Below are 24,300 nucleotides of genomic sequence, written 5' to 3' on the forward strand. Positions count from 1 at the left end.
CACAGTAGTTTATAGACACTGTTGACTTGAAGATTGGATTCCTTCCCTTGTAGTTACTGCAGAATGCTGAAGCACATTTATTGACAGGAGTGAAAAGGCTTGTTCATATCTCAGTTGATTAAGCCAGACTATTCCCGTCCAACACACGTTATAGAGTCATTTTTACACCCCCCCCTTAATAGTTTTTACTGAGAAACAGGATACAAATTTGACAAACAAATACCTAAACCACAAAGATAAAACAGTGCATCAAAGTTTGGGCACATACAGTGGTGCCTCGCTAAACGAATTTAATTCGTTCCACAGGTCTTTTCTTATAACAAAAAATTCGTCTAGCGAATCCCATAGGAATGCATTGATTTTTTTTTGGAATTTTTTTTGCCCATAGGAACACATTAATTGAATTTCAATGCATTCCTATGGGAAACCGCGATTCGCTAGACAAATTTTTCGTAAAACGCATTCGTCTAGCGAGGCAACCTCCGCTAGAAAAAACCTTTTGTTAAGCGGAAATTTAGTTAAGCAGGGCATTCGTTAAGCGAGGCACCACAGTAATTGGAGAAGATGGTGTCTTTGAGATACTATTGCTAGAAAAAAATATTAGAGTCTTAAAAAAGAAGCACCACTCTATCCTTTAATGGTGGATATTTTTACTACATATCTCCCGGGCAATCTGCTTTTGAAATGTTAATTATCTTTTCCATTGATTGATATGCTGTGTGTAAAAATATGCTAATGCAAGTATGAATAGTAACCATTCTAGAGGGTATTTCTAGGGAATCTGTTTTAAGTGATTCAAGTGTAGATGAGAACATGAAATTTCTTTTCCATCAGGAAACAAATGAAATCAAAGCACAAAGAAAAAGATAACGAATATTATAAATGAGGTCAATTTTGGATTGCCAAGGTTTTAGTGAGACATAATTTGAATGAATGGAATCTGGAGAAGCATTAACAACTCCCCCTTCCCTTCCTCATGGTTATGTGATGGATATTATACACTGCATTAAAATGCCATTGAAATCAAGCTGGGATAATAGGTCCCTCTAGAGCAGGCATCCCCAAACCGCGGCCCTCCAGATGTTTTGGCCTACAACTCCCATGATCCCTAGCTAACAGGACCAGTGGTTGGGGAAGATGGGAATTGTAGTCCAAAACATCTGGTCTGGAGGGCCAAAGTTTGGGGATGCCTGCTCTAGAGTGTGTATTATACTGTAAAATCACACATGTTCTTAAATGGTTCTTACTGTTGCTCCTGTCTTGTCTATGGCACCTTAACTGTGTAGCACTTGGAAGAATCAAGGCTTCAGCGAACGTCCTGAAATCTGCCCCTGGTTCAATGTTTTGTGTATCCTCCAGTGCAAACACAGGCCTCCTTTACAACCAGATTTCCCCATTCACTTGAGCTCTGTGGAGTTTCCTTCACCGTTGAACTGAATGAGAGTGTCCTCTGTGGAGGTGCTCCATGCAAACACACTCTCTCACACCCTTCAGGAAAAGTTTGGCCAAGTCAACCAACTCTTTAGACTCGCTGGGTTCCATATAGCCCCCTTTTTAAAAGCCGTTGCGTTGACTGCCAGTTTGTTTCCAGGCTCGGTTCAAGGTGCTAGTGTTGCAAAGCCTTAAATGACTTAGGCCCTAGCTATCTGAAAGATCACCTCCTTCTCCACAGACCCTCTTGGGTGTTTCAGATCAACAAAGGGGGCCTCTTGGTAGCTCCACTGCCCTCAGAAGTTTGAAGGTGGTGGCCCAGAATCAGGCATTCTCTGAGGCAGTGCCTATGTTATACACTACCTTCTGCACCTTCCTCATACAGTTCTCATTGCACACACATTGTCACCCGAGATATGCATTTTCGTGGAGCTTGCTTATTCCCGCAACTGTAATTTGGTCTAATTGCTTTTAATATTGAATTTTGAATTGCTGTAACCCTCCCTGGGGCCAGGCGGTAGAGGCTGGGCAATAAATAATGCTAATATAGGGAAATTAAGTCGATCATATGTGGTAGCCAGAAGGCCTCATTCTTAAGAGAGATTCCATGTTTTTAGATTGCTAAGGATGAAATTGAGGAGGGAGGATTAAATGGTAGAGCCTGGATGGGAGGGGAGGGGACTTCAGCTTCTGAAGAATGCTCTGTCAGAGCAGGACAGTGTGCAATCTCTACTTTGTGGTGGTCATATTTGGTACGTGCTTGGCTGCTCTGCTATATTTCTAATAAGGACAGAACAGCCAATGGTGGTTTGTGTATTCACACACACATTGCATATGGCCATGATGTAGTCCTGGTCTTCCAGTCATCGCTGACTACAGCCCCCCCTGTAATTTCATATCTGCCTGTGGGGTTTTTTTTGGCTGGAAATTCTTAGAACTGCTGCTTTAAAAGGACTGCCCACCACAGTCTTGGTTGGCTGGTATAACAAGGCCCCATACACAGACAGACATCGTATTTGTTGTCAGCCTCAGGTGCTAGACATTACTCATTATCTGTTGGCCTGCCCCTTATGTAGAGACCCAAGAGATCACTTTTTGAAACATTTACACAAGCTAGAAGGTACACCCCAGCAGAAATGGCTCAATTTCTTTTGAGTGACAACAATAGTAGTACATAAAGTGGCTGGGGGGGGGAACAGGAAAAAGGAGTTAGATGGAATCTCTACAAAATGTTTTGGGGATTTGGAAGCTTAATCTGAAATCAAGCCAGATTTAAGCTTGTTGGTGTCTCTGGTAATTTCTCTCTTGCATCATGAGTGTTTGGTTATATTATGGATTCATGTTCCGTGTTACTTTATTAATACCATTGCTACAAGTTTGTCATGGCCTTTGGCTAGAACAATAAACTTTTCAACTAAAGAACTAAAAGGACTGGTGGGTGGGGATTGAGAGTAAGGGATGTTTCACATGCTTTGATTTCCAGAAAGTGTCCTTAAATTGGCACAAGACAGTCTCTCTCTCTCTCTCTCTCTCTCTCTCTCTCTCTCTCTCTCTCTCTCTTCCCCCCAACCCCATATGTTATGGTAGAACAGGGCAGGGGGAGGGATAACTGTTCAAACTGTTAAAATGGTTGTCCTTCTGAATCAGCAGCCCAGACTTCCCCCCCCCCCCACCACAAGTGCATCGGGAAGCATGTATTTTATTGCCCTGGTGCAGTGAATTGAAGCTCCCCACTTTGAGGATGTGAATTTTGTTGATATACCACCACAAAGCAACATGTAGCCACTTCTTCAGCAGTGGAAAGAAGAGTGATATAAGATATAATATTGAACCAGGACTGAAAGCTTGGCCCAGACAGCTCTCCTGCTCGGACAGATACAGCTCTAGTTGTGATCACCAATTCTCCACAGTGTTTATCTTTAGAAAGATAGCAGGGATGCTTATGGGGGGAGGGGGAAAGGGCTAATGTACCCACAAGAATCCCCAGCTCTCTAAAAGGTCGTTGAAGAATATTTTTACTGACAGTTGTATTCATGGTTGGCTGCGTGCTGAGTATGACCAAGGGATTTCCAACGAGATTCTGAGTCTGGCAGTAAGTTTTGGCATGTTGGTCACATACTCTGCAGGATCAGAAATGTATCATTGCTGTCTTTGGTGCAGATGAGCAATGTGACGACCGAGTATTGTCTGGACATCATAAGGAAATTTGAGGTTTCGGAAGAAAACAAGACCAAAAATGTTCTGGGTATAGAAGGTAACAACTTTCAGATTTTCCCTGTTTACTCAAATGACATCTTATATTGCTTTCATGCAGCAATATTTTCTCTCTGGCAAAGGTTTGGTATGAGATTTATGTGTGAGAGCAACCAACTATTATAAGGATTGCCAACGTGGCCTTCCCTCGGGCACTCAGGGTCTTCTTTCCCTTTTTAAATTAGACTTGAAAGAAGCATTCGGTTTTTGCCAATAAAAATGTATGTGTTGTATGCTTTGCACCCACGAGAGTTTCTCTAGCTTGGCATAGGAAAACAACAACAAAAGGTTAAAGTGTGCCCATTGGCCCCAAAAGGTTGCTGACCCCAAAACTGTTCTATAATTCAATCCCAATGATACTTCCAATGGTTCTTCTTCTTCTTTATTTAATTTTTTTTAAAAATCAAACTTTATTTATTATTTTTTAAAAATCATTTCACAACCCACCCACCCCCCACAAAATTACAAAAACCTTGCCACAGGACATTGTCATACAATACACCCTTACTCTTGTAGACAAATTATAAACTACACATAATTATATCATATTTCATATCGTTACATATTTTTACAATACTGGAAAAGCGATCACCTTAAGAACAAAAACACACAAACAAACAAACAAAGCTAAAAAAAAGACTTCCACCGACCACGCAACGCTTCCATATACACTATTTTACTGATCTGTATTCCTTATTTTTCTTTTAACCTTCTTTAATTTTTATTTATTTAAATCTGTTATCCCCATCCCTCTCTTGGCTCTTCACGGGTTTATTCTAAACTCAACCATCTAATTTTCCATTCCCACCACCCATCCCAAATGCTGCTAGGTCTGAACTCTTAGGGTTTGTTGAGTGCACCACTCATCTGGATGGGAAATTGCTCACGTGGACGGCGGCTGCACACACAGTTTGCCATTCCAGTCCCAAAACCTTGTGCTAGAAAGTGGAAATTCTGCCCATGAGCTGTTTGGTTTCAGCTCTCCCTTTTCTTCTTCCTCAACAGCTGATAAACGGGGCTCCCTCGACCTTAAAAGGCCTATATAGATGCATGCCATTTTAGCTTGTATGCAGAACTCCAAATTGTTCATAGTGGAAGAGAAATAATTCTCAAACCCACAAAAAACTAACGATGATTCCCCCCCCCCGGACGGTTTCTTGAGTAAATTCCGACAGCAAGGACAATGATTTGCTTGCTAGCGGAATGATTTTGTTGATGGAACAGCAGTAGTCAATGTGAGCAATCTTGCCTAAATCTGTACATTGAAGTTGGCACAGTGGAGCTCTCTAGGGTCTGAGATATTTTTTCCTCCTTGTCCTCCCCTGAAAGCCTGAAGAAATCAGACAGTCTGAAAACAAGCTTAATAAACAGGGTTGGGTGTTTGGGGACCTTCATAGCCTTCTGTTGCTGTTTATTTATTATTGAAACTTTCTTATATAGCTCTACTTGAATCTCATTTTCTCTCTCATCGTTACTTTTTGTTAAAAAAAAAAAGGTCTGAAGACTCCATTTATCTGGTGTTACTTCTTTCTACTCCTTGGTTTCAACTGGGAAAGTAGTTGTTTTTCATTACATTACTGATGAGAGAGGTTAGACTTTAGCTTAAATTGGTGGAGGAACCCATGGAGAGTTTGGGTTTTTTTTAAATTGTGTTCTCCCCCCCCCCCCGTTTCCTGACCCTTTCTTTTTTAATTCCCTATCCCCTCCACCTCCTCATTTATTTCCTCCAAACACAAAGCCCAAGCACGGTTCATCGGATACTTGGGCAAGTTTATTATCTCTCTGTTTGTTGCTCCTTCGAAGGCTTCACAAACTTCATGCGGAGTCCCACCTGTGACGTGTTCAACCCGCTTCACGGTGAGGTGAACCAGGATATGGATCAACCCCTTTGCAATTACTACATTGCTTCTTCTCACAACACGTACCTAACTGGTGACCAGCTTCTGTCTCAGTCTAAAGTCGAGATGTACGCCCGAGTTCTTCAAGATGGCTGCCGATGTCTTGAAGGTGTCCTCTTTTTCTTTATTTTATACTGTATTAGGTTGGAATATGTTGGGTTTTGATAAACTGCTTGCTTACATCTGAGTGGTATAGAAATTTTGTGAAATTAAATGAATAAATATTTCTGTAGGGTTTGCACTAAGTTTAAAGGTTAATTCCTCAGAATAGGTGTGTTTGGACAGACAGACAGACAGACAGACAGACAGACAGACAGACAGACAGACAGACTATGCTGCACGCGGATCAACATTCGATCTGGCATATCACTATATTTGTAGCACAACTAGGTGATTTACTGCTGAAAAACAACAGGAACGAAAAGCCCCCTGGCTGCATACAATTTGAAATGCTGCTTCTTTCATTAGAATGTAATGTGATGCTGCAGAAGACTTGTTCCAACACTGCTTCTTCTTCTTTTTTCTTTTTTGAAAAAAATGAAATCTATATTGAAGCTGCTGAAACGATTCTTTGCAGTTGTTTGTAAAGAGCATGGTGCCATTCAGAAAGTTAGATTTCTGAAAATTGAATTTGCAAAGGCACAGTGTTAAGTGGGTCACTTATATGCAAAGGTAAGGGATGGTTTGAAAACATCACTGCTAAAACTGAGTTTGGTGTTCATTCACATACATATGAGAAACTCCGTTAGCCCTTTGGCAAGTTAAACAAATAATACTAACCATTTTAAATCAAAATCCAATAATAAAGCCATATGAGCATTCTGTTTACATAAGGTACTGCGTTGCTATCTCTGTTAGCAATTGAAAAAGATTACTTAAAAAAAGAAGTCCCCCAAGCAGAGGTGATGCTAAATATGTCAAGAGCAACCACTTAAATAAATATCAGTAACCACATTATTACATTAATAGCCACATCATTTTTTAGCACTTTGGGGGGGGGGGTGGAGGAGGAATAATAGCAGGTGTGGTGGTGGTGGTGGTGATTTTCACTGGGGCTGCAGCAAACAGCGAGGGGGTGTTAACCCTTTCACTCCCACTGTTATGCTGATAAAAAGTGCCTGCTATTAGCTCCTAGGAGGGACGTTCCCGCTGATTTAATTTGGCACATAAATATTTATTTCTATCAGTGTAGAAAATTCTGCAGTTGTCTCAGACAAGGGCACCAGCTCTCATTTATTGGACTGATCATGGCATATGCCAGTAATTCTGCCCAAAATATGTTTGTTGTCAAAACACAAACATTTGAAGTAACATGTAATTGTAAGCTTAATAAGATACTATTCCAGCCTGATCCGGAGTCTCTTGTTGAATTCAGTATCAATGAATGGACCTCTCTGGGTGCATTTTTCTCCTGCACCTTCCATGGAAGTAATGTGAATGAGGAAGCTCCATGTTGGCACGGGAGCTCTGGGTGCATAATGCAGTCTTTAAGATGCGATTGCTTAATTAGGGAGCATATGTTGAATTCTTGGGAACATTGCTTGGAGCACTGAGCACCATGGAAGCGAATGGGGCTGGGACTAAGTACCTATGGGAATAGATTCAGGTACGGTAGGTAGCCGTGGGGATACCTATGGGGATGTTAAGGATAGTAGGAGAAGATATATTGGTTAAATATTATCCTCCTTTCACTCACACTAGTGAGTCATGTAGTTGAGCAGATTCCCCTCAATACAGCAGGAAGCTAGTCTGCAGATTCCTTTGAATCTCTTTAGTTAAGCAATGCAGTCTGGCTTGATCAGACTGGATTATTCCTGGTGTCCCCTTTGAGCCCTCTTAAAAGAATAAAGACAAAAGAGTCTTTCCTTAAAAGTAACAAGAAGTTTCCTCACATTCAGTTCACAGTATGATCCCTGAAGGCAGACTTTAGCTTGTAGTTACAGAACATAGTGTGAGTCCACGAGAGCCAGCAGATAGCAAAATACATTAAGGGAACAGCGTCAAGAGAAGAAAATGGCAGCAAAAGAGCAGCATGGAATCAAGAGAGAGAGATGGCTGTTTGACTCTGCTCTTTTATGGAGTCAGCCAGGGTCACGCCCATCTCCTTGGTCACACACAGGGGGAGGATGCTCCAGACCAGTGGGACAGGAAGTTATACTAGCTGGAGTAACATCCCCCTGCCTGTGTCCACTCTAGGGAAACAAGGAATGTTGTATTTCACTGCTCCAATGGATTATATCTCACAGTAAAGGTAAAGGGACCCCTGACCATTAGGTCCAGTCGTGACTGACTCTGGGGTTGCGCCGCTCATCTCGCGTTATTGGCCGAGGGAGCCGGTGTACAGCTTCCAGGTCATGTGGCCAGCATGACAAAGCCGCTTCTGGCGAACCAGAGCAGCACACGGAAACGCTGTTTACCTTCCCGCCGGAGCGGTACCTATTTATCTACTTGCACTTTGAGGTGCTTTCAAACTGCTAGGTTGGCAGGAGCTGGGACCGAGCAATGGGAGCTCACCCCGTCGCGGGGATTCGAACCGCCTACCTTCTGATTGGAAAGCCCTAGGCTCTGTGGTTTAACCCACAGCGCCACCCGTGTCCCTATACATCTCACAGTACCAACAGCCAATTTGGACTCGAGAGGCATGCTAGGAATGGTTGACTGCATGGTAAGATAGTTTTAAGTGAACGTGCATCAAGGTGAAGAAGATTTGGTTAAGGAGGTCCCTTTTGTGTTAGAGTATTTTTATATAATTCAGATCTCCTTCGACTGTCCCAACATATGACTGTTCCAGAGAACCAGTTTTGTGCCATACATGTTCATCAAGTGCAGGACCAAATTAACTACCAGATGGTGGGCAAATCATCAAACTTCCATTACAAAGATATGAATTCTTTGTGCATATTCCCCCCCCCTCCAAAAAATTCAACTCTAGCCAAGTAAAAGGCTATAGTCAGAGCTCTTACTCGGACTTCTGCCGTAGTTTTCTTGGCAGGTATCCTTGCTAATTACGCTTGATGATAATGACAGCAGAACAGTCAGCTTTAATCATTTTGCCAGCATGAGATTGTGGAAAAGATGAGAATTGATGCATGTAATAAGAGAATGTTCATTTGTTGAGCAGGATTTCCACATGCCAGATCTTTGTGTGCGTGCTTGGAATGCCTCTTCCTCTCCTATTATCGCGAAAGAAAAAGGGGGAAAGTTTATTCTTTGGAAGAATATTTATTTAATGTGCAACTTTCTTGTCTCAACAGTTGACTGCTGGGATGGTCCTGATGGGGAGCCAGTTGTGCATCATGGCTATACTCTTACATCCAAAATACTTTTTAAAGATGTAGTGGAAGCCATCAACAAAAATGCCTTTGTTAAGAATGAGTAAGTATAGCAGGGACTTTGAACAATTCATATTAGTACAGTCGTACCTTGGAAGATGAACAGAATCCGTTCTGGTAGTCCGTTCGATTTCCAAAATGTTCGACTTCCAAGGCACGGCTTCCGATTGGCTGCAGGAGCTTCCTGTAGCCAATCGGAAGTCACAGAAGCCCCACTGGACGTTCGGCTTCCCAAAGAAGGTTTGCAGACTGGAACACTCACTTCTGGGTTCGTGCCGTTCGGGAGCCAAAACATTTGATTGCTAAGGCGTTTGTCAACCAAGGTACGACTGTACATGCATTCAATGTACAATAATGTCATAATCTCCTGTTACTAAAGTCACACAGTGATTAATGTAAATCTCTCCCTGTTGCTGTGTTGGGCAATAGATATAGAACACAATATAGATTTTAACCTCTAGTAAAAACTCTGAAAAAGTGATTTGAAATTTACAGCATGTTATTCTTTGAAGGAGAACTATTTGAAAATGATTCACAGGTGGTTTTTAACTCTAAGTACTGTAGTCTTGCTAAGATTTACAAGACAGAATCAGATAAGTGCTGGAAATGTAAGGAGGTGGGGGGAACATTCTTTCATATGTAGTGGACATGTAAAAGGATAAAAGAGTATTGGGAAATGATCTATAATGAATTGAAAAAAAATGTTTGAAAGTACTTTCCCAAGAAACCTAAAGTCCTTTTCTGTTGGGGATAATTCAAACTGAAATTCCCAGGTGTGAGAAAAGGTTACTTATGTATGCAACAACTGCGGCCCGTGTTTTGTTAGCCCCAAAATGGAAAACGAGTGAGGTCCCAGCCAAAGAAGAGTGGCAACTTAAGTTGACAGAATATACACAACTTGCAGACTTAGCATACAGAATAAGAGAACAAGAAGAACATATGTTTAAAGAAGATTGGAAAAAGTTTATTGAATATATTGAAAATACTTGTGTACAGCTGAAAACACTGGCAGCATTAAGATAAATTCAGCAGTGTAAATACGTTTTGATGGATGCAATAATGGAATAGTGAATAGTATAGTTTTTTTTTGTAAAATATGCAGGGATTTAAGATATGTAAAATGAACCATGGAAAGAGATGAAAGGGAGTCATTGATATCTTAAGGATGTAAAATGTATATTTGAAATTGTAAAGGAGAAAAAAGTGCACAGTGTAATGTAAATCCCTCCTTGTTGCTGCATTTGTGTTGATAGACAACTTTTTAAACTCCAGGAATTAGAATAATAGAATTCTAGAGTTGGAAGGGATCCTGAGGGTCATCTAGTCCAACGCCCTGCAATGCCGGGATCTTTTGCCCAATGTGGGACTCGAACCCATGAGCCTGACTGAGCTACGAGAGTCACAACCTCTCCGACAGCCAACTACTTATTATTTTTATTTATATTATTTATTAAATTTATATACCACCCTGCATCACATCTCTGGGCAATTCAGAGAATGAAATTCAATAATTCAAGTTTTGCCTACATCCTCTTCCTTACAAGTGGCAGCGCTGAGACTACCGGGGGGTGGGGGGGAAGAGGAGACTGATATGCAGCGTCACTCCGTGGATCGGATGCAATAATAATAATAATAATAAATAATAATAATAATAATAAATTATTTATACCCCGCCCATCTGGCCGGGTTCCCCCAGCCACTCTGGGCGGCTTCCAACAAAATATTAAAATACAGAAATCCATCAAACATTAAAAGCTTCCCTAAACAGGGCTGCCTTGAGATGCCTTCTAAAGGTCTGGTAATTGTTGTTCTCTTTGACCTCTGGTGACCTCTGGTGCAAGTCAGAAGACAGGCAGGTGAAGGCAGACTCAGGTTGGTGGAGACATGATGTAGTTTTATCCAATTAGGTATAGAGTGGAGAAAGTGGATAGAGATAAGTTTTTCTCCCACTCTTCATAATGTGAGAGCCTGGGGTCCTCAAAAGAAGCTGAAGTTATAAAAAGCCAACACACCACAATAATTCTGCATTGTGCTGTGATGGGTTAGATGTTTGCCGAGATAATTTTTTGAGACCTTGGGGGCCCCTCCCCCTCTTCTCCCCTCTTCCTTTTAGATTTCCAATTATATTGTCTATCGAAAACCACTGCAGTATTCAACAGCAAAAGAAAATTGCCCAATACCTCAAGGAGATTTTCGGTGACAAGCTGGACTTGACTTCGGTGAGCGTGGGGGATTCTAAGCAGCTTCCAAGCCCTCAGAGTTTGAAAGGCAAAATCCTAGTCAAGGTAAAATGATGTTTTGTTAGTTGCTGAATTGTTGCCCGCTGCCCTCTCCTCTTTCTGTGTTCCTTTTGAAAGGTGATATTTCACCCTCCATAGTTGTGCTGAGGCTTAGCATGCATTGCCAGAACTGCGAGATGTATGTTTGTTCCAGAGACTAAGGTGGGATTGCCAGGGCAGCGAATTCCTTTCCCACCTTGCCCTGCACTTTCCCTGTAATGCTAAAAAGCTATCAATTTATTTGTATTTGCCTCCGACTGGAAATGAAGGCGCTTGTAGGAATGTACTGGGGTGGGGCAGAGAATTTCTATTACAAAGATGAGTTTATCTTCTGTATATTTTTTTATTGTGAGAGTTTTACGCTTACAGAGGAATCAAAGACGTTGAGCATAAAATTGCAGTACATCAATACAGCAAATGAGAGGCACAACTCTTGTTGCCATCCGTCTGTCTTGAGAGACAATGGAGTGTGCTTTTGGGGGTGAAGTCAATCTCGGGGCCGGTTCTAAGGCAAGGCTGGGTGGCGCAGGGTGCCTGGGCGCTGGGCCGCCAGGGGGGCGCTGTGCGGCTGTGCTCACTGCAGCGGCGCTGTGCGCTGCGCCCGCCAGACAGCTGCGGCGGGAAACGGGGTGGGGGTGGGGCACCAGAGCGATCTTCGCACCATGGTGCCCGGGCGCCCGATACGCTTAAGATGGCCCTGGTCAATCTGCTGTGTTAGCAGCACCCAAGCCTGAGCAGGGTGTGTGGAGGTCCTGGGCTGCCCAGACGACAAGACCCCCCTCTTGGCCTCACTGATCCGGCCCAAAGAATAGAAGAACAATATGTTTGGCACCAGCATGAGTGCAGGTGTTGCCAGAAGGAAGCCAACAAGGTGCCACCCAACCATCTTAGGGCCTCCACTCCAGGTTTTTGTAGGGTTTGTTCCTTAACCTTTTCTTCTCCCAAAGATGTCCCACAAGGCAGCGGAGGAGAGGCCCAGCTAACAGTCAAATTAAAATAAAGATAAGTCAAATGCAAGCAAGCAACACCCCCATCCCACAACCATAATGTGTGTGTGTGTGTGTGTGTGTGTGTGTGTGTGTGTGTGTGTGTTTAAGTACCTGGTTTGATCAGAAACAAAATAAAATCCACCCACCCCATTTGGACCACAACAGGAGCTACACCTTCATGGGAGATGAACTGGAAATTGTGTGACTCCTCTATGTAGTTTCTCCCTGAGTACCCTTGTATCTAATTTGCTTTGCATATGTACATTATGAAACCAAGAGCAGCAGTGATTTCCCTCATTGACTGTAGAGGGCTATAGAGCTTGAGACCAGGACACCTGAAAGTTCATCTCACCCTTTATATACCTAGCCAATCACTGCAACCTGCAGGTTAGGGCACCTTGCATATACCATCTTATCAGGATATCAATTCTGAGCAATGTAAGAAGCAGGCCTTTAGGGCTGGGGAATCCTTTGAAATCCCCTCACCTTGAATATTAGAAAGACACCGTCTCTGTTGTCCTTTTGGTGCCTGCTGGAGATCTTCCTCTTTGAACAGGCCTTTGGAGATTTCCCCCAGTCTGCTTTGGGACTGGAGTTGTTTAAGATATGTGTGGTGTAGTGGTTAAGAGCAGTGGACTCGTAATCTGGGGAACTGGGTTCGCGTCTCCGCTCCTCCACATGCAGCTGCTGGGTGACCTTGGGCTAGTCACACTTCTCTGAAGTCTCTCAGCCCCACTCACCTCACAGGGTGTCTGTTGTGGGGGAGGAGGGGAAAGGAGATTGTTAGCCGCTTTGAGACTCCTTCGGGTAGTGATAAAGCGGGATATCAAATCCAAACTCTTCTTCTTCTTCTATTGCTTGATCACTTGTTGTTTGCCACCCTGGGTTTCTTTGAGAGAAAAGGTGAGATAATAAATTTTTGTTAAAATTCTACTTAGGCATGTATGCGGGGCTCTGTGCCGGATCCCCATTCAGCTGGCCAGCAGCAAAGGCTTAATACCAGCTGACAGAAAGCCAGAGCCAGAAAACATGATGGCTTTTCTGAGTAGAAGAATCGTTCCAGTTTCTGACTCTGCCTTTCATGGAGCAGAGTTGCTGCTGGAGAGCTCCGCCTTGGGAATACAGCCAACTTCAGTTTTGTTGTTGTTGTTGCATATTTTCATTGGGGAAACAGCAATTTGACATCTGAGTTCTTTAAGATCTCTAGGGTGGGCACCACTGAGATCTGGTGCCTTTTTTTTAGCCCTAGAGCTTTGTCTTTTGTTGTATTTGTTGGACTAGTTTTGTCAAGACACTCTCCCCTCCTCAATCAATCAATGGATGAATGTGCAGGCATGGATTTCTGTCCACACGTGTTCTAAATGAAGATTAATGCAAAGTTTAGTTTCTCTGCAGACTCTCTGACCCTCTTTTCCCAACCCTTTCGTTCCTTTATCGCAGGCATCCCCAAACTGCGGCCCTCCAGATGTTTTGGCCTACAACTCCCATGATCCCTAGCTAACAGGACCAGTGGTCAGGGATGATGGGGATTGTAGTCCAAAACATCTGGAGGGCCGAAGTTTGGGGATGCCTGCTTTATCGTCTGATAGTCCAGTTGTGTGTTTCCAGCTTTGGATCATTTGCCTCCATGTTCTTAGCAACAATATTCCTTCGATTGCCTTGGTTGCTTGTGTCGTTGCCAGCTTACAAATCTTTCGCTGGAGTTTTATGCCTGATTTGGGCAAGTCTTTGACTTCTTGAAAGAAAGTTGTTGTGCCTCCCCCCCCCCCAATAGCTTCCTAATAGTTTCTGAATGGTTTTCGAAGGCAGCCCCAGAAAGAGCACACTGCAGTAGTCCAATTGCAATGTAACTAGTGGATATGCAACCATGGGCAGGTTTGATTGTACCAAGGATGGGTCAACTGTCTAAGCTGGGCAGAAGCACTCCTGGAATGTTTCCACCACTTCCTTCTAGCCAGTCTCAAGGCAACTTTCTACTTCCCGAGTGTGACATTAGCTTGATCTGGTGGATTTTTATTTCCTCTTGATTCTGAGTTGGATAAATAACATTGCAGTAGTGATCAAGTGATTTCAATTGATGTGAGGAGAGCATCCTCTCTTATCACTTTTTGCTTTTAATCAAAATCAGAGGCTGGTAAGCACATGTTGCAAAATGTGCATTTAATTTCCTGATCGTCAGTCTCAGTCAGACTCGAATACCACAAGGGAGATTTTGTCTCTTTGAATAATATTACTGATCCTGTGAGTCACTCTTGTACACCGCTGATCAGTGGCCATTAACTGTTGCGCCAAGCAAGTAAAAAGATAACAGGTGTGTAAAGTAATAAACTTGTAGTTACTCTGTACAGCGGTCTTGCAATTAGCCACTTAATCTGACCAAGTAACAATTCCTTCCAGATGAGTATCACACTTGGAGAGATTGATCAAAAACACATTGGGTTAAATAATAATAATAATAATAATAATAATAATAATAATAATAATAATAATTTATTTATACCCCACCCATCTGGCTGGGTTTCCCCAGCCACTCTGGGCGGCTTCCAACAGAAGAATAAAATAATTGATTAAAGATTAAAAGCCTCCCTAAACAGGGCTGCCTTCAGATGTCTCCTAAAAATCTGGTAGCTGTTTTTCTCTTTGACATCTGATGGGAGGGCGCCGCTACCGAGAAGGCCCTCTGCCTGGTTCCCTGCAACTTGGCTTCTCGCAACTAAGTTCTATTAAGAGTAGATCCATTGAAATTAATGGACCTTTGTTAGCCAGGCTCGTTAATTTCACATTGGATACAACCGCTTGGATGCAAATTATTCATTGGTATGGGTGAGTATGTGGGCTGGTAATTGATGGCCTTTCTCTTTCCACCTTCCTATAATCCTTTACTTGGGATGAGTCGTTCATCCCTGTGTCTGTATTGTATGTCACTGGACATTCAGAAACACTCACGCAGAGATAGAATCATAGAAATGTGGGGATGGAAATGACCTTGCAGGCTATTTAGTTAAACACCCTACCCAATGATGGCAGAAAATCCACAGCTAGGTGGCTGTGTTGCCTCTGCTTGAGGACTTGCAATGCGGGAAATCCCAGGCTCCCACTACCAAATTGATTCAAGAGTTTCCCAAACTGGGGTTTCCAGCTGTTTTTGAACTACAATACCCATCACCCCTGGCAACTGGTCCTGCTAGCTAGGGATGATGGGAGTTGTAGTCCAAGAACAGCTGGAGACCCAAGTTAGGGAAACTCTGATCTAGCTGCTCTTACCATCAGAAACTTTCTCTTTCTTTCTGCTCAACTGAAGTCTACCGTAAGCCCATCAAATGTAGCCATAACCTCTGGGGCAATGGAGAACAAGTCACCTTCTAGGTCAGTGGTGGTTTTAAAAGAGGATTAGAGAAATCCATGAAGAATAAAGCTATTAATGGCTACCAACCCTGATGGTTATGTTCTGCCTTTGCCATTTTCTGGAAGGCACAGGAGGGGAGAGCTCTGCTGCCGCTGCCCCACCTTTTTATTATATATCCAATCACATATCCAATATGCAACATAAAAACAAGATTCCAAAGCATCTCCTGGACTTCCCTCCTCCCCTTTGTGGGTCCTATTGTTAATCATTTCCTCCTGCATCTCTTATGATAATCCAAATCTTTTACAACTCCATTATGCCCAAAATTCACCATTAAACCACAAGTGTTACTCTGATCGTACAAACGATTTTAGCTGTTTACAACGGTTTTTTTAAAGATAAATTATAAATTTTTCCCATTCCTTATTAAAATTCTGGTCTTCCTGATTTCTGATTCTTCCAGTCATTTTAGCCATTTTGGTATAAATGACCTACTGGTATACCTCGAATGGTTGCCATGTGGCTAAGAAGTCAGCTTGGGCTCCTTGGAAGAATGTGGGATAGAAATGTGATTTTTTAAAAAAGAAAAGCAATGTAAGAAATCGTTTTTACAATAGCAAAAGATGTGCTAATCAGCATGCAGACCCAAGCTTGGTGCAACTTTCGCAATTAGCACTGGATAAATGTGCTTCAGTTTGCAGTGTAATCCTAACCCTGCTTACTAGGAAGTAAATCCTACTGAATTCAAAGAGGCTTACTCGCAGGTAAGTGGGACTAGGATCATAGCCTTTCCCTGTACTGAGCAACCCATAATTTAGCACAAGCCGCTTCATTTGTTTTGCATCCTTATTTGCAGCCAATCTTAACGATGCTTAAGATATTCTGATGTAATGCTTAATGAAAACGAATGGCTTAATGAAAATGAATGGTGCAGTGTTTTGTCTTCATTAGTGCCAGAGATGGCAGAGCTGAGTGTTTTTCCAGCTTGGAACTCAAAGAATTTAGGGTAGCCAAGGGTAGCCAGTGTGGTGCGCTCAGTATGCTATCAGACTCTATCGTCCATCGTTGCTGGTCATTGGCCAACCTGGCTGGGGCTGATGGCAGCCGGGATGCAGAAGCATCTAGGGGGGGGGCACCCCATTGGCTCCTTCAGATATGAATAGCAAAGTAATGTGAAACATGTAGCGGGGAGAGCATCTTCTTTGTCATTGCTATGTAATAATGACAAGCTTGTACCAAACCACTGACACTTGCGTACTGTATTATATAAAGTGATATCGCACTACGCTAAGTGGAACCAGCATGATGCTCCACATTTGGAGCTTGCAGGCCTGTTCTGACCCATTAGTGTCTGAAAGACTCAAGATACTCATTTACAAGTATGTCAGCAATCCTTAGTGCACATCTGTCAGAACCCAGGCTGAGCTTCTAATTTAGGGCTGCCTTCGAAATAAATCTTCATCCTGTAGTTCCATTCTCTGTGGGTGACACAGTGCATAGCTCAGAATTAAAATTGAAATAGGGGCTGGGTTTTTCTTTGAAAAGAAAAGGAGGAAGGGAGGGAGGGAGAGAGAGCGCTTCATGTTGAAAACATAGTAATTTCCTGAATGCACACCAGATCAGAAAGATATATCAGTTGTATTCTGCAGGGATCACTGCAGGATCCAGCACTGTGTCCAAATATTTCTGAAATTCATTGCATGAAAGAGCAGAGTGTATGCATAATAACTGTGCAGGTCATTTGCCTCCCTTCCATTCGGGATTCAGGCCTCATCATGGGACTGAAATGGCCCTGGTCACGCTGGTTGATGATCTCCGGCGGGCAAGGGACAAAGTTGAGAGCTGTTTCCTAGTTCTGCTGGATCTCTCAGCGGCTTTTGACACCATCGACCATGACATCCTTCTGGACCGTCTAGAGGGGTTGGGAGCTGGGGGCACTGTCATACAGTGGTTCCGCTCCTTCCTCCTGGGCCGTGTTCAGAAAGTGGTGGTGGGGGATGAGTGTTCAGACCCCCTGGGCTCTCACTTGTGGGGTGCCTCAGGGTTCTGTCCTCTCCCCCATGCTTTTTAACATCTACATGCGGCCGCTGGGAGAGATCATCAGGGGGTTTGGGCTGGGTGTTCATCAGTATGCGGATAATACCCAGCTCTTCCTCTCTTTCAAATCAGAACCAGTGAAGGCGGTGAAGGTCCTGTGTGAGTGTCTGGAGGTGGTTGGAGGATGGATGGCGGCTAACAGATTGAGGTTGAATCCTGACAAGACAGAAGTACTGTTTGTGGGGGACAGGAGGCGGGCAGGTGTGGAGAACTCCCTGGTCCTGAATGGGGTAACTGTGCCCCTGAAGAACCAGGTGCGCAGCCTGGGAGTCATTTTGGACTCACAGCTGTCCATGGAGGCGCAGGTCAATTCTGTGTCCAGGGCAGCTATTTATCAGCTCCATCTGGTACGCAGGATGAGATCCTACCTGCCCACAGACTGTCTCACCAGAGTGGTGCATTCTCTAGTTATCTCTTGCTTGGTCTACTGCAATGACCTGGAAACTACAATTAATCCAGAATGCGGCAGCTAGACTGGTGACTGGGAGTGGCCGCCAAGACCATGTAACACCAGTCTTGAAAGACCTACACTGGCTCCCAGTACATTTCCAAGCACAATTCAAAGTGTTGGTGCTGACCTTTAAAGCCCAAATGGCCTTGGACCAGTATACCTGAAGGAGTGTCTCCACCCCTATCGTTCTGCCCGGACACTGAGGTCCAGTGCTGAGGGCCTTCTGGTGGTTCCCTCGCTGTGAGAAGCCAAGTTACAGGGAACCAGGCAGAGGGCCTTCTCGGTAGTGGCACCCGCCCTGTGGAATGCCTTTTCACCAGATGTCAAAGAGGAAAACAACTACCAGACTTTTAGAAGACATCTGAAGGCAGCCCTGTTTAGGGAAGCTTTTAATGTTTAATAGATTATTGTATTTTAATATTCTGTTGGAAGCCGCCCAGAGTGGCTGGAGAAACTCAACCAGATGGGCGGGGTGTAAATAATATATTATTATTATTATTATTATTATTATTATTATTATTATTATTATTTGAAATTTGGAGGGACTGCAAACAGTTTGGAAGATTTCAAAGAACATTTTGCAACCCTGTGTGGGTGGTGCTATTTTAACATCAAAAGCAGACAGAATTATGTGATGCCTACATATTTTATAGAATCATCACAGAGGTCTTTAGATGACTTCAATATATTTTATCGTAAGGAAATATTTCTGCTGCATAATAAAGATGTCCTCGATTTGGCTTTCAAATGACCATAGCAATTTTGTGATGTAACACTCATTTTTTCAGGGTAAAAAGCTCCCGTATAGTCTTGGAGCGGATGCTGAAGAAGGAGAGGTTTCTGATGAAGACAGCGCTGATGAAATTGAAGATGATTGCAAGTTAAAGGTTTCTTACGTAAGTGTGCTTAGCTACTTCTCTATAACGAATTTTCCAGCAGTTGCATAGAGCTGCATTTCACACATAGCTTAAGTTGAAATGTGCATTGCATGCGACATTTTCCCGTTCAAGGACCTGAACCATGTTTTAATAGCCCTACTCTCACTTGCCTGAGTACCGAGCTTCCCTGTGGTGAGGCTCCTTGCTGCTGAGGTGTGCTTCCGGGTACAAGAACTTCTTAGCCATATGTTGATATTCCCACTAACATAGATTTTAAGCTCCTTAAGGCAAGGGGCCTATCTTTTATGAAACTCTGAAAAGTTTGATGTGTGTTGATGCTGCTGGGATAATGAGGATGATTAATCATGGCTTGGATCCAAATTGCCCTCTGGTGAAGAGAAAAGACTCCTTCTGTTGGTGGAAGGGATTTAGATCCAGCAGAGTCTCCTTCTGGGGGAAAGGGGAAAAAAAACTGCAACACATCACCCTTCTGCACTGTTCTGTAGGTTCTCTCAATTCTCTAGAATTTTGAGAGACATAGGGAATTGGATTCTCATGAGAAGAGTTCCACATATGAGACACCACACACGCACACACACACACACACACACACACACACACACACACACAGAGTAAAGGACCCCTGGATGGTTAAGTCCAGTCAAAGGCAACTATGGGGTGCTGCCCTCATCTTGCTTCAGGCCAAGGGACAGCTTTCCGGGTCATGTGGCCAGCATGGCTAAACCACTTCTGCTGCACGGAGGAAACACTGTTTTCCTTCCTGCCACAGTGGTACCTATTTATCTACTTGCACTGGCGTGCTTTTGAACTGCTAGGTTGGCAGAAGCTGGGACAGAACAACGGGAGCTCACACTGTTGCACAGATTCAAACTGCCAGCCTTCTGATCGGCAAGCCCAAGAGGCTCAGTGGTTTAGACCACAGCTCTCTCTCTCTCTCTCTCTCTCTCTCTCTCTCTCTCTCTCTCTCTCTCTCTCTCTCTCTCTCTCTCTCTCTCTCTCTGTGTGTGTGTGTGTGTGTGTGTATCTCCCTCGTTTCTCCACCATGTTGTACATTGACAGTTTGTCTCCACTAGCTCTTCTTTCCTCTTGCTGTTTTCCATTTGTGTCTTGTCTGGAAGCGGATTTTTTTTTAAAAAATAAAATCTTTTGCTCGGGGGCAATGCAGCAAGGCTGCTCAGTCATGAGCAGATGGTTTGCTCCAGCTCAGAGGAGTTCATACTTGACTGGCTCAAAATATTTCACATGCATTTATAATCTTTTACCAGTCTGGTAGGGAGTTGGTCCGTCTAGGCTACTGGCAAGGTGACTCCAGTGATTTGCAGGTCAGCATGTGACAGTGTGGATTTTGGTTTCTCATTCTCCACCTTGCCCACAGTGGAGCTCTTATGTTTACCAAGATGCCTGCAAAACGAGCTCTTTCCTGCCTGTTTCCTAATTTGCATCAGCTATTGGGACATAAACATTTTGCAAGCAGGCTGGGAATTGTTTTGCTGCTTTAGATATTACAGGGCCCCATCAGATTTGGTTCAGAGAGAGAGAGCAGCAGGTGCTCATAATACTGTTCCTCTCTTAAACACTTTTACCACAGGGTACTTCAAGATTATCCGCCACTCATACTGCAGCGTTGTCTTACATTTCTGCACAAAAGGGACCAAATTGAAATCAGATGAACACATTAATACCTAACAGACATGAGGGAACCTTGAGAGCATTCCCATTTTGAAAAACCGTTTCCTAAATGGTTGTTTCAAATGGAGAAGCTCAGAATGCTGCACAACACTGGATCATCCCATTTGTGCCCTCTGTGAGATTGTCTTCCGCAGAGAGATGATGATTTGTCTTTGGGTGCTCAAAGCACAAGGCAGAGAAAATGCACGCAGTGACCCAAGAAGTTATATCCCCTCAGTGCCACCTCTGCACAAACACATTGTATTTTCCTGTAGCAACAGCCCCAAAGCCACAGTGGAGACCAGGAAATGCCTCTTGGGGAACAAGATCGATGACTCAGAGCGGGCTTTTAGTGTGGCTGTTCTGTGGAAGAGCATTCCTGTCAGAATACAACATGTGCTCACTGCCTGCACTTTCTGAAAACAATTGGAGGCATTTTAGACTTTCCTTGCTACATAAATGGGTCTTTACCATGAGTATCTGTTATGTGTGGTTTTCATTTTGTTTTAAATGTATCTGCTGCCTTTGAATCATAGAACCCTAGAGTTGGAAGAGACCACAAGGGCCATCCAGTCCAACCCCCTGCCAAGCATTCCTGACAGATGGCTGTCAAGCCTCTGCTTAAAGACCTCCAAAGAAGGAGACTCCACCACACTCCTTGGGAGCCAATTTGTTTTTCTTTGTGTGCATCTCCTTGAGATGGTTGTTTAGAAGGCAATTAATAAATCAATAGTGATGATAATAAAAATTATAATACCCAGCCAGAAGCATGGGTGTGTTTGCTGCATCCCACTTTCTTGTCCTGCTGTAAAAAGGAACCCGGGTCACTGCCCACAGTTTCAAGTATAAAGCTGCTGAATATTTCAGGCTAACATTGTGGAAAGCATCACATTTCCATTTCCTTTCTCTTGCACTCTCAGAATCTGCTGTAGAGGCTCTGGAGCTGACTGTGAATTGCACACAGGGAAGTTCCTTGCACCTCCTGTAGCATCGGATACAGCACTCCGTTAATTTCATTTGTCTACTCAAACACCTACATATTCATTGTAACGGTTCAGTTGAGTAGGAAATGGTGCTCAGTGTGTCATTGGCAACTAAGGAGAGGCCTTGCACATCACCTCTTGTGCTTCCCTGCTCTACGCATATGTATGGGGTGTCCATGAAGCCATCACATGACCACTTCCCCATAAGAAGCTCTCTAAGCCACACTGGCTCTAGGTATATCTTAAGTATTTCTGAGGGATCCTCATGTTCATCAGTTTATTTCCAGGTAGTTTCGGTTGTGTTGTTCTAAAAAAGAGCTCATCTGTTTCGTCTCTGTGGTTGGGTTTTTCCCACCCCCACTCCCAATTTATGCATCTCATTTAAAAAAAAGTTATCTAGATGACACAGTAAAATAGATAGACTTAAAAGCAACATTGCAAACCCTTGCTGAAGCTAAGCCAGCAACAGATAAAATCCACCCATTAAATCCTATATAGACAGACACGAATTCACACTCCAACAACCAGTCCTACAGAAGTGACAGGTCTTACTGCTAAGATAACGTAGCCCAACCATCGGAAACCTGGTGGCCCAAAGATCTCTTGGACAACAGCTCTCATCCGCCTCGCCCAGTAGCTGGGTTTGTAGTCTAAAATTTATGGAGAGGCCTAGGTTAGTGAAGGGACACGGGTGGCGCTGTGCTCTAAACCACAGAGCCTAGGGCTTGCTGATCAGAAGGTCGGCGGTTTGAATCCCCACGACTCGATGAGCTCCCGTTGCTCGGTCCCTGCTCCTGCCAACCTAGCAGTTTCAAAGCACGTCAAGTGCAAGTAGATAAATAGGTAGCTCTCCGGCGGGAAGGTAAACGGCGTTTCCGTGCACTGCTCTGGTTCGCCAGAAGCGGCTTAGTCATGCTGGCCACATGACCTGGAAGCTGTCTGTGGACAAACACCGACTCCCTCGGCCTATAGAGTGAGATGAGCGCGCAAGCCCAGAGTCGTCTGCGACTGGACCTAACGGTCAGGGGTACCTTACCTTTGGGTTAGTGAAGGCTGACAGCCCGTTGAGTGAGGCAGCCCCCAAATTTATAAGGGAGGATTGACTCTTTAGGGAAAGTGACACTGGTTTTTATTGCCACCCCAGGAGTTCTAACAGGCAGAATATTAGAATGAAAAACCACCTTGAAGAGATTTTATTTCCCTTTTTTTACACAAATTCACTACTACTGCAAAGAACCTGTAGGGAGAATCAGTTTACTTGGGAGTGGAAACAACTACCCTGCTCTGTTTGCTTAAGAAAAGAAAAGAAAATTCCACTGAGCATTTTGCATTGGTCTGACTGATCTATTTCAGAGTAATGGCACCACTGAGCACCAGGTGGAATCTTTTATAAGGAAGAAACTTGAATCCTTGCTAAAGGAGTCTCAGATCAGGGACAAAGAAGACCCCGACAGCTTCACGGTGAGAGCACTCTTAAAAGCAACACACGAAGGTTTAAATGTAAACTTCAAACAGGTAAGATTTCTCTTTCTTCCCCTCCCCGTTTCTACTGAGTTCTTCTGTCTCTAGCATTGTTGAGATGAGGTTGGCATTCATTGCAAGTTTGCTGTGAGAAAGAAAAAGCCATGCTTCGTTTTATATAAGAAATGTGTCTCAGTGAAATTTGCAAAATGCATTGTGTAGGAGCTGCTTTTTAAAAAGAAGTTACTTTCCCACCTCCAAAAACAAAACAAAATAAGGAAGCAGCATACCTTTGTATTTATGTATGTATTTGCAAATAAAGATTTACAGTGGATGTTCTGGGTTCTGGGTGAGAATGATAGTTCCACATTTGGTTCTTTTCTGGAAAATACGGGTTGCAGAAAATGCACCTGAATCACCTACAGTGTGACCTACCAGGATGTTTAGGAAAAACAGTAGCAGTGTTTTCCTTTAAGGAGGTATTTAATGTGTCTCATGGCTAATGGTATTGTGTGGAGTGACTTGCAGTTGATCTGCAGTTGTGCCAAACCATGGTTGTGCCAAACCATGATTTGTGCCAAATGTTGTGCCAAACCATGGCTTGGCATGGTGTCCATATCAGCAAATGGTAGTTTCAAGATGGTCTGCAGACCAATTGGTTTGAAGCAGATTTGCAAACCATTGTCTACACTAACTGTGATTTGCCATATCTGAATTAGGAAACCATAGTTAATGCCTATAGCTCTGCCTCAGAAATCTGCCTTGCCATAGAACTCAGCCAGATGGGCAGGGTATAAATAAATTATTATTACTACTACTATAATTCTTATTATGCTGACAGGACTTTAAGTGAAAGCACACAAGTGTCTCTCAGCGGTGGTTCACTAAGCCTGCTTGAAAACACCCACAGCTTCACTTTCCAGGCTGCACACAATCCACCATACAGTGGCTTGTATCCTCCACAACGGAATAACATTAAAATATGCTGACCAAAGACATAATAATGACAAGATTGTATGTGGCAGCTTAAAACCAAATTAGAATCTTATCTGCCCCATATCGCCACTCTCCCTGCCCTATCATACAGCTCGGGACTAAGTTATCGAGAGACTGCCTGATCCCTTGTAGCCCCAGTAGGTTCCAAAGAGATCAGAAACTTGATCTGTCTTGGAGCAGAGCTTTCAGTGTGGCTGCCCCTCTTCTGTGGAAGACC

The 24,300-nt window shown here is 43.5% G+C and overlaps 1 protein-coding gene across 4 annotated transcripts in view; it reads left to right on the top strand.

Annotated features, from left to right (window-relative positions):
- PLCH1 (phospholipase C eta 1) overlaps positions 1-24,300 on the top strand; it is a 146,096-nt gene that overhangs the window by 90,009 nt on the left and 31,787 nt on the right. For all 4 annotated transcript variants that reach the window (XM_035133658.2, XM_035133663.2, XM_060274459.1 and 1 more), the window contains 6 exons: positions 3,592-3,685; positions 5,488-5,691; positions 8,837-8,957; positions 11,028-11,199; positions 18,865-18,972; positions 22,980-23,141. In XM_035133658.2, coding sequence (XP_034989549.2) covers positions 3,592-3,685; positions 5,488-5,691; positions 8,837-8,957; positions 11,028-11,199; positions 18,865-18,972; positions 22,980-23,141 — 861 coding nt within the window. The remainder of the gene's footprint in view (positions 1-3,591; positions 3,686-5,487; positions 5,692-8,836; positions 8,958-11,027; positions 11,200-18,864; positions 18,973-22,979; positions 23,142-24,300) is intronic.

This window comes from Zootoca vivipara, chromosome 5, assembly GCF_963506605.1.
Source record: "Zootoca vivipara chromosome 5, rZooViv1.1, whole genome shotgun sequence".
In the NCBI taxonomy this organism is placed as follows: Eukaryota; Metazoa; Chordata; class Lepidosauria; order Squamata; family Lacertidae; genus Zootoca; species Zootoca vivipara.